At 40.6% G+C, this 10,827-nt stretch overlaps 1 protein-coding gene across 2 annotated transcripts in view; it reads left to right on the top strand.

The window, feature by feature from the left end:
* Positions 1 to 10,023, top strand: part of LOC111260890 (uncharacterized) — a 28,569-nt gene extending 18,546 nt beyond the window's left edge. The window contains exons 1-8 of one of the 2 annotated variants that reach the window (XM_022833971.2): positions 896 to 1,735; positions 2,078 to 3,128; positions 3,429 to 3,850; positions 4,168 to 4,560; positions 4,927 to 5,013; positions 5,217 to 5,359; positions 5,606 to 5,717; positions 5,879 to 10,023. In XM_022833971.2, coding sequence (XP_022689706.1) covers positions 2,246 to 3,128; positions 3,429 to 3,850; positions 4,168 to 4,560; positions 4,927 to 5,013; positions 5,217 to 5,359; positions 5,606 to 5,717; positions 5,879 to 6,076 — 2,238 coding nt within the window. In that variant the 5' untranslated portion in view covers positions 896 to 1,735; positions 2,078 to 2,245 and the 3' untranslated portion in view covers positions 6,077 to 10,023. Of the gene's footprint in view, positions 1 to 895; positions 1,736 to 2,077; positions 3,129 to 3,428; positions 3,851 to 4,167; positions 4,561 to 4,926; positions 5,014 to 5,216; positions 5,360 to 5,605; positions 5,718 to 5,878 lie in introns of those variants that run through there. The other variant, XM_022833970.2, reaches the window with a different exon arrangement.
* The last annotated feature ends 804 nt before the right edge of the window (positions 10,024 to 10,827 follow it).

Raw genomic sequence — 10,827 nt, 5'->3', positions numbered from 1 at the left:
GGTGACGTTAAAAGTACGGAGAGCGAGCGGACAAGGCCAGCGGCTTCGTCAGTTTGATGGCAAGTCAGCTACGATTTGCCAACGGTTTAGCGTGGGCGATCTACGTTGCGTCACGTAATCACTACAGATCATATTGATGCTTTTATTAAAGATGTTTTCAGTTGTGGCATTTGGAGCTCTGTCGCCGTTGTTGCGATTTGACATAATCTTTGTAAAATCAGACTCAATTGGGTTGAACATGGCGAAGTAGGACGTGAGTCGGCAAGAGCTGACCTACCTGCGACCTAGACTACGACGTCATTGTTAATTGTTAGTTTAATAATTCTTACAGCAGCTATTCTTCATGTACAACGCAATAGACATCGCATGAAATTATTATGGAGAGATCGACCATTTCCCGAAATGATCAGTCAACTTTCTACAAACGTTCATTAGTTAAGTAACTTAGTGTCCAAGTCAATCGTCGTGCAACTAAAATTTCCTATGATGAAACTAATGACAATAACTTAATAAAGTAGCAAATATGTGACAGTGCAAAAGTAAATAGAGGTGTATAGTTTTTCTTATAACGCTGTGTAAAATATATCACTTCGATACATTAATAATACAATAAAAATGTTACTTGATCGTTTTTGTACCCTTTCCCCAATTCATCGCAGTAAATATTCTAGGCAAGAAATAGATATTGTCCCCGTTTAGCGGCAACACGATGGCCAGCTGTTCGTGATCGCAAACCGTCGCCGCTGTAGTGCTGATCGCCGCGGTGGTTTTGAGGGTGAGTGAAGCTGACTTTGGCAAGGGCAGCGTCCACAAGGGCAGCAGTCTGAATGTGACAGCGTATGATATGGCACACTGCTTATTATGAGTGAGAGTGAGAATGTACGCTGCGTCAAACGAGCGGAGGTGGGGCAGCGTATTTTTGGGCAAGCACCGGTAGAGATTGCGCAGACTCTGGCGGTTTAACAGCGACAGCCGAGCTCCAGCTAGTCAAGGTCGATAGACCGAATGTAGAGGGATAATGACATCTATAATAGCGGGAACGACAGTCACAGTCGCTGCCACCCGATAACTAGATAATAGCACATATATACACAACGGTATATGGGGGAACGGATCTACGTAGTAGGTAACTGTAGTTCGACAATGCTCGATATCAATGCAAGAACCTAAGGGAAGTCACGGGGCAGCAGATCGTTACACATAAAGCGAGTCCGATAGTAGAAATGTCACGGTACAATCATCTCTGAAGTTAACGATAATGGTGACAAAGTCGGCGTTAGCTTAGTTGTGGAATATTTCGTTATGTGTAGGTCGTTGATTTTTTCTATGTAATCTTCTCGTATGGGCGCGTGCATGGGATTAGTGGGGAAATCTGATTCATAGAACTAAAAACGCTTTTTTGTAGATATACTTTACTATATGTATGGTTGTAACGAGATGTTATAGCTGGAGAACTGCTACAGTGATTGGTAAAATCCATCTGGATGGTTAAAATGGACAAAGTGAATCGATGAAGGCACTCAGTAATCCGAGTTGATTTATTAATTCCTGAGAAGTGTACAGTGCAGTGCATGAAAGCTGTTGTAATGCTCCTCAAAAAAATTAGCAAAAAAAGTTCAGTAAAACAGGTGCCAGCGGAAGATCAGGAACAGGGAGACGTATGAATTTAACGGGTGCCCAGCTATAAAATGTCGCTTAAGTCCTACGCTACCATGACAACTATCCAGGTTTTAAGGTTGGTGTATATAGCCGAAATTGACACATTGGCCTCTTAACAGAACAAAAAAAAACAAATGAACCAGATATAATATGTGAGCTGTTACCTTTAACTTAAAAAAATATGACTTAAATCGCTAGCTACAATGTGTTCAAAATGATCATGGAACATCGGATTAAAAAATTTGCTCGACTTTTGGTCCAACTGAGCTTGGTTTCACATAGTCTATGTCAGCTATAATATAATTTTTATAAGTAATAAGGGTCACGTTAGTTGGTAGGTGAATTCGGAATATAACGTGTCTCATTAAGACTCGTTATGCAAACTCTAACCTAAAAGCAACAACTTTTTTCGTTCCAGTCGTCTTTCTCATGGCTAACGGGATCATCATACAATTAAGGTTGCGAGAGCAGATATGTTGCGGGTCAGGATTGGTTATCAGCACCACGGGTGGTAGAAGCCCCCTAACTAGCACAGTCTCAGAGCCCCCTCGCTTTGTTCGGTGACAACCGTTCATCCGGGGCCCTCATGGTGTATCAGGCCCGACCCCGTAGTTTGTACCACAGACATAGTTCAACAACCTCGCAGAAAGCAGGACAATCGCTACTGGACACCAACAAAAGGAGGCAGCATTCACAACAGCAACAGGACACCAAGCTTCGAACGGTAGCTGCAAGTCAGTCCAAGCAGACTCGGGGCGGTAACAACGAAATCGCGCAGTTCAGCCAACAAAACAAGCTGGACCAAAGGCTTAGCCAGAATCACGCGCGAATAACACGTTCAACGGCGGGATCAGTCATGTACAGCAATCTACTCCAACAGCAGGCAGTAACAATATCGAGGCACGTATCTAAAGCATCTGCGCCAAAATTGGCCAAGAGGAAACCTCAATGTAGTCCACGAAATACCACCAAGCCTATCCAAGCCGTTTCATCATTTCGATTGAGTACACCGGCTGCAAATAATAATCACGGAGGCGACGTTAAATGTGTGGCGCGAACACCAGCGATCACTACCTCTTCAAATTTGAGCAGTCCCTCGCCCGAACTCGACAGCAAACGCCGTTCCAGCAGTGACATGCATGGGATGGAGCTAGACCAGCGGGTGGTAGAGGACGAGCAAAACGCTTGTGTCGAAGTTAGTGTAAATGTCGCCGATGATCGAGACCAGGACCAACGAGGTCAGAATGAACACGATGCTCAGTCGATGGAGATCGACAAAGTGGCCCACCAGCCACGTGAAAAGGCACACGAAAACAGGATATCGCAGGACGACGTTTCACAGCGACACTTCGCCTCCCATCATACCCAACATCAAGGCGAAAACGAAAATGAAATGGCGCTATCAGCTGAGACTGCGTTTTTTTCGCCAGCGACACCCAACCACAGTGTCTACCATATCTTCGACGAAGGTAACCACGTACTAAAATATAGTGAAGGAAAATGCAACGAGCGATAGTTAATTAATATTATCGTACTAGCTAGTTGGAATTGTCAGGTTAGCTAATTTTTTCATCAATGTAAAATAGTGGTGTGGCAGAGCAGTACACTGAAAAACATTCTAAGTAACTCTCATTTAAAGAATACACCATTTGTGTGTCTATTAATAATGGAATAGTTTCGTAATACGCATAATATACTGGATATTATGTGGGATAAGTGTGAAAATGACAATTTTTTTCTTTCTCACTATTTCTGTTTCACTGCTACAGATGCCAAATTAGGTTTTCAGAATCTTTTAATCGAGTGTTGCGGCGGAACCGACAACGGCAATGCTGGCTCAGATATACTCGTTGAGAATGATCTCGGCCATGTCGAGTCCATTGAAGCGACTGATTGCTTGAAGCACCTACCGTCGTTGCGTCACCAAGAAGCGGGTTCCATTAACTTGGAGCCCGACAACGAGTCGTCGTCCTCGATAACGGGATCATCCTTACAGTGTAGTAGTGGATATGTCAGCCAAGATTTAGGTCTGATAGTGGGCCCTGGTGAAGAAAGCGTTGAAAATTATCAGCAGCAACCCAATATGCAGGGGGCTAGTCAATTTCATTTGGGTAATCATCTGATCTGTTCTGTCGCGGCGTCGAACCACTTACAGCAACGTTTCTATTCTCCTAGACAACAGTCAGACCAGGTACATAAAAGGAAGCCAATGAACAACACATTGAAAAGCATCTTCCTATGATTTATATACGGTACCTTTCAGAAGTTACCGATCCAGTTTCTAGATTTAATACTAGGTCGGGAAAATGTTCAAGACGTATTCTGATATTAACCCGATGTTCTTTTTATTGAAGAGGTTTTTTACATCCTTAGATTTGATGTATTCGAAATTCGACACTGAAAATATATGTAGTATAACTTAGTATTATTATGTATATTATAGAAATTTTCCCATGTTGTATATATCTATTCAAGACAGATCTCGGTGATATTTGTCGTTGTTTGCAGAACAACGAATCACTTTATGCTTCTAAGCAAAACAGTGAGCCGGACCAGGTGTCAGCTGCCACGTCACTTTACATAGGTTATAATAAACCATGCAACCGGTCAGCAAATGGGGACACATGTGTTTATTGGGACCAGCAGACGATGCAGTGGACTCAGCAGACGACACCGTACGACCGAAGAATAACAATAGATGGGACAACTACAACATCCCAGTGGGAAGAACAACAGACGACGTGTGAAGAGCAGTCGACACAGTGGGAACAAACGTCAACAGATGAACTGCATGCCTTTATCCGAAGTTTACCTCCCCTTACTCCAGAGATGCGAGCGCGCTGTCCAGCATTACCACTGAAGACTCGCTCCAGTCCGGAATTTTCGCTCGTTCTTGATTTGGTGTGTAAACAGAATAAAAACAACATATTTAAAAAAATTTGATAATCAAACACGAAAAATCTCAGGGGTATCCATAGACAGAGACATCAGTCGATCGATGAATGTTAAAAAGGGTCATGTTTTGGAATGTGGTAACATAAAACAAATGTGAATGAAAACAGTATTATATTCTTTCTATTGCAATCTTCGCTATTATCAAACTCTGCCGACATTTCGGCTTCAGCAAAACCACGGCCGTAATTATGGTCCGAATTCAAAGCAGGTCGAGTGGCTTTCATAACACAGGCGAAATCAAATTTGTTCTTTCATGTGTGCTAGTATAGCTCAGCTATACAAAAATAACATATATTTATCATATGCTTTTAGGACGAGACTTTGGTCCACTGCAGTCTAATGGAGTTGGAAGGGGCCACTTTCACATTTCCCGTACTCTTTCAGGGCGTCGAGTATAAGGTACCTGAGAGCATCACTATGTAGTGTTAAATAAATTATCAATGCATACAAGTTTGCTCCAAATGAAACATTTCAATGATACATGTAGAATTTGAAATTGAACTTGCCATGAAATTCCTTTTCCGTAGTGTTTTTAATCTCACAGTTTTGTATTATATGTAGCGTCCATTTGTTTTCGGGTCGATTTTTGTTATTGTTGATAGGTATATGTTCGAACTCGTCCGCATTTCCGTGAGTTTCTGGAGCGCGTCGCGCGCCGTTTTGAGGTGATTCTCTTTACAGCCTCGAAGAAGGTTTATGCCGACAAACTTCTCGATCTGCTCGACCCGAAGCGAAGTTTGATTCGGTAAGTGAGCATATGGCTCCCCGACATTTTACCACACGTGCATGATCTCCGTATACCAGGTGAAGTTCTGCATGCATCTCTGCTGCATGTGATATAGTTTCATAATGTGTATCTGCTTTTCATATAAATTACTCTAGATAAAGGAACTGCCTTTGTTCTCTGACATGCACATTCAGTGAAACGAGTCAAGCTGTTCCTTTGAATATTGCTTTAATATTGCTGACGTTGTACTTGGACGTCCTTCAGGTATCGTTTATTCCGAGAGCACTGCGTGTTGGTGTCAGGAAACTATGTTAAGGAGCTTTCAATCCTGGGCAGGGACCTTGCCAAAACCATCATCATTGACAACTCGCCACAGGTACGGAACCTACGCTATTATAATTATTATGCGCTAATACCTCTCCTCGATTCCCTTAAGTTTTTGAGTTTTGACCATTAGTAATTCTATAAAGAACGTTTTTGCTAGGTGTCTGACACTATGAGGAAATCGCGATTTATATTTAATTCTCATCATTGCAGGCCTTCGGCTATCAGTTGTCGAATGGAATTCCGATCGCGTCGTGGTTCGCTGACGCCGAAGATCGTGAGCTGTTGCGGGTTTTACCTTTCCTCGAGGGGTTGGCCGGACCCGGCCCTGAAGGAGGCTGCGGGGTGCGCGATGTACGACCCCATATTGCGCGTCGATACCACCTCGCTAGTTTTTTACCGCCTGACTAATAAAGCATACAGATTGCATTCCAGTGCAACCTCTTCCTACTACATCGCTTGAATTTCTCACGATCGTCCTAATCGGGAGTGCTATAAATGGCCGTATCAGTCTGATGTGTGGACTGAATTACGATGCCAGTCGGCATGTGTGACATATTTGATCTTCAAAGAAGTGGAGAAGTGACGTACTGTCTATGGAAAGAATGCTTGAAACATGGTAGCGCACATTGATAAGACTGGCGCGATTTCAAGGTGACCAATCCTAATCTTTTACGTATAGAGCAGAAGTAAACGAGGCGAAACCTGTATTACCAAGATATATGATGTGAATAGTTACTTTTATACCAATTAGGGTGGCTATGTAGACAGCGCAGCCCTTCGTAGACTTCCACGCTAAGGGAGCACAAAGGAGGATTGAACTAGCGCTTCCAACCATCCAACCACCTTTTGGTCTCGTGTCATTTTTTTACAACTAATACACGCATGTGTCGTCAGGGTGATAGAAGTTTATGCCAGTGGATAAAGACAGCCAGATATTTTCATTATTATTAGTGAATGAATGAAACTAGACGCTATTTTTTTTATACGTCGATCTCAAGCAATCGACCACTACAGACTACATCACGAAGTGTAACGAAGCGTGGGATGCAGTCAATTAAAAGGAAGTTTGCTTGAATAACAATAATAGTTATACGTATAGGCATGCATATGTACCAATGTCACGTGATAGATAAAATTGTCATCGACGAAATTTATTCGTCGTTTAGTTTCAAAGACAAAGAGAAAAAAGCAAACTAGAGTTATTGAATGAGTTACGTGTTTGTTGTTATACGAGTGAAACAGTAGCATGTTTATTCTGTATGCGGAATTTATATATACATATAAAACTTAGGTAAAAATTGTATCTTGCAAAATTATACACACACACACACACACACACACACACACATATATACATTCTATGTATGGTAGAATAGCAATTAGCATCTGCAATACTTAAGACTGGCCCATTACCATCGTTATTGAGTCCTATTATGATACGTAGATATACTCCTTGGCATATATTATCCAGAAGAAATGCGGCTCTTCTAACATTCATGAAGACACGATTCAAAAAATTCTTACGAGACGCTAGAAGTCGGCGGGTACGTGGTAGTACGCAGAATACCCTTATTTGGAAAACCGTACTGCGTCGAGGATTTCATAATCTTAATGAACGACGACTATGTTGATAATTAAACATTGAACGTAAGAGTGAGAATCAAGAGCTTACTTTGCTTAGAAAGACAGAGATGCCTTAACAAGCGCTACTTGTTTAAAGGGTTACAATTGTTTTTCTTAACTTAGAAGACAAAGAAAAAGTTTTCGATGCATGGTGAATCGGTCTTCATCGAGACATACTTTCGTTGATCCGTGCACATGTTTATTAGTTGTAGCGAAAGAGTCTTGCATTTCTATTGTCTGATACCACGAAGACAAGCAGCACAAGCAGCAGTGGATGAACTATTACAAACCAACACCGCGCATCGAATAAGACCTCACCATTGAAACACTTTGATGTTAGGAGAAATGTATAACAGCTCTCGAGCTGTTGAAAAGCTTTTGAAGCTCGAGATCTTTCGGCGTGCTTCATAAATACATTCATAATAACCCTTAATGATCTACGGTCCGTCCGTCCGTCCTTCCCCCTGTCCCCCCACTATGCCTAACGGATATTTTTGACTAATAGTTATATTTTATGTATTGTTATAATTTAGACACGATTGTCAGTGGTCCTCTAGATTCACTAGGTGGGCAATATATCAGAATGAAGCTGCTTTCCAAATTTCTGAACTCTGCTAAAATAAATAGTAGCGGTCTTCTAATCTTATTATCGATTACGGCACGAGCCCCAATGTATTGATAGTAGGTAGATAGGTTTCGTTAAACAATTTGTCCGAATTTATAGCAGATCGTCTGCTATATCGAATTAATCACATATCGTTTTGAAATTCAATGATCCAATACCAAAGGCAAAACATCCTGCTCATGTTTTCGAACCTTACAGTGGAATCATGAGATGCTCCTTCGAATAGGATGGAATATAAGAAATACACAGCCCTTTTTTTCTAATATCATTTTTTTTGCTCGTAGATAACGTAAGTCACGCCCTAACATAGATTCGGAATGAAGCGTAAGAAGCAACGATATATTATAAAAATATAGATTAAAGATCAGCAGATGAAAAACAGACAAAAGAAAAATTGCTTTTCTCTAGACGTTCACTTTTTACCCCTCATCTAAGGATGTCCAACGGTAAATGATGTACTGTGAAGTAATTATTACCAGTAATTTTCGTAACAACGGACCTATGTGGCGGTGCCACTGCAAGAGAAATTGCAAGTAGAAAGAACCGTTGTTACCATTTTTGTCTGTATCTTTAGTCATTCGTATCTTCTCTGCTCCAGGTCTTCGTGGGCCACGATCTTTCCATTTTTTCTATTCTGAACTCTGCCTTAACTTTTTATAGGAGCTATCGCCAAATGCGGTCTTCACGACTCGTATGCCAGATTATACGGTAGATCTCGAGATAGGGGGAGATGAAGTATATCGTCCCCCTTATCCCGCCGCAAATTTGTCTTACCTCATAGGCGAATGTATATATGTCTCGCATATGTGTGTGTGTGTTTAGATATAAGTTTGTCCTGCACCGTGTGTGGGTATTTTAGCGGAATGAGCATTACAATGTACATCCAGTATGACGAGTAATTTTTGTGGTGGGATAATTATTAGGTTGATAACAATAGAAAAACGGCAATTCTATGATACATGAGCAGCTCAAAATGTTTGAAATAGCTGGAGCAAATAATTTTTCTAACGACGAATAGTTAATGATTGCGCGACCAATAACAGGCTTTCTTGAACTGAGTATTCAAAACACGACACGTACACTGAGTCGCTCCTGGGCACTAAACCAATATCTTTATGGGCGTACTCTGTTATGAAAACTCGTTCTTAAAGTTCCAATCAATGCGATTCCCGACTACGATTTCTCAATAACTGCATGACCTTATCTAAGACGACATTGTGTAAATATAATGTAAAAATGCAACTGGCAGCCAATCAAGTACGTGCATAATGTTTGTTTCGATCAACAAAAAGGACCAAGCCAGATTTTTATTTTTATCAATAACATGTAGATACGACCTTGGTTCGTTAAGCAGAAAATAGTTTTTCCTATAAAAATCGATCGAAATATAATTGTTGTACCAAAGATGCTTTTCCGCGAATGAATTTTCATTAATTGTTTTTTTGACATTCGTATCGAATTCACATCGCGCTCACTCTAGCGACAATTTGGCAAACTGCTTATATAGGTTTCAGCAATTTTTACAAATGAAACACATATGAAAGATGAGGGCTTCTAGCTTAAGAACAAATTGATGCTTGACTAGTTCTAATCATATAATATTCTAGAACATCAAATGGCAACGATTTTGTCAAGGGTGTACCTGGTTGAGAGTAAAACACATTTTTTGCTCTCTCATAAAAAGGGCCCCTTGCAAACGTATGATTGTATTGTATAATATGGTCTTTTATTTGATTGGCTGGCCATTATCATGTGTCTTCAATGTACACCAATTTGCGTATCGGCAACTAATCGTTAATTAAGCATATAGAACTCTCTTCGGTCGATCTAAAAAGCCGTCCGCCCCTATGGGATGAACTCAACTACGTTTCTCCCACTTTACCCATGATAAAAAATGAACTTTTAGATGTTTCGTTCCATGCTACACTTTGAAAAAAACAACGAACTTGCGTTAATGCGTCGCCAATATTAATTCCTTGAAGGACATCAACGCTCTTTTTAACGTGTTTCACTTTTTGTCGTTATGTTATAGTTCTAAAAAACTGTACTACTTTTCGCATAGTTTTTATTTTTGAAAATTAACAAAAGCAATTGAAAAAAAAAGAAATTAATTATTGTGCCCGTTTATCTAGAATACTTGGTATATATATCAGATATATTGAAACACCTTGACATGTTCAGTTCCGTCAATCTCTGTTAAGGTGTTATTTGCGGATTGGGACTGACTGCTCTACCTTGAAGTGGCTCAGCGACTTCAAAAATAGGTTATTGTTATTATAACAGGCCTCTAATTGTAAACATAGAATTGAATCGGTGGTCATCTTATTTAAAAAGGTACATAATAGAATCGTTCAAAACGGAAGAAGCTTTGAACGGCTTACTCCAATCGATCAAGGCCACCGGGGGATCATTGCGTTGTTCTCCGCTTAAACCTACTTCCACCAGCCTTAGCTCTTGCACGTTGCTAAATCATAATAACGGAACGCGTTAACCGTCAAAATGCGATAGAGGTGCTGTCATAAGCAGGTTGAAACTCTAGTATAGTAATATAATATTTTAGTGGTAAAAATCTAAGCAACAATAGGCGACTCCATGGTCCACTCGGTGAGAGGCGGCGCTAAAGTTTGCGTCTATCTCTATGTTTGTGTATATGTGTAAAGTGCTTTATGATTGCTTGGCTATCACTAGAGAGTTGTCAGCGATAAAATGGTTAATCAGTTGCCAGAATCACCAAAGCCGAAGCATCAGTCGTAAGAGCTATGTAAATTACGACGATTCGATAATGGCCGGCTGTTACTAACGCTGTTTCATAACTCTGACGAGGATTCAGCTAAATCGAGTATGTGTAATTCTAAAGTATTCTCATTACCTTGCGGTTTATTAACAAAGAAAGGTAGAGAGTGTGAAATAT

The sequence above is a fragment of the Varroa jacobsoni genome, unplaced genomic scaffold (assembly GCF_002532875.2).
Source record: "Varroa jacobsoni isolate VJ856 unplaced genomic scaffold, vjacob_1.0 scaffold_487, whole genome shotgun sequence".
NCBI classification, from domain to species: Eukaryota; Metazoa; Arthropoda; class Arachnida; order Mesostigmata; family Varroidae; genus Varroa; species Varroa jacobsoni.
This window is presented reverse-complemented; position numbering and strand designations above follow the sequence as displayed.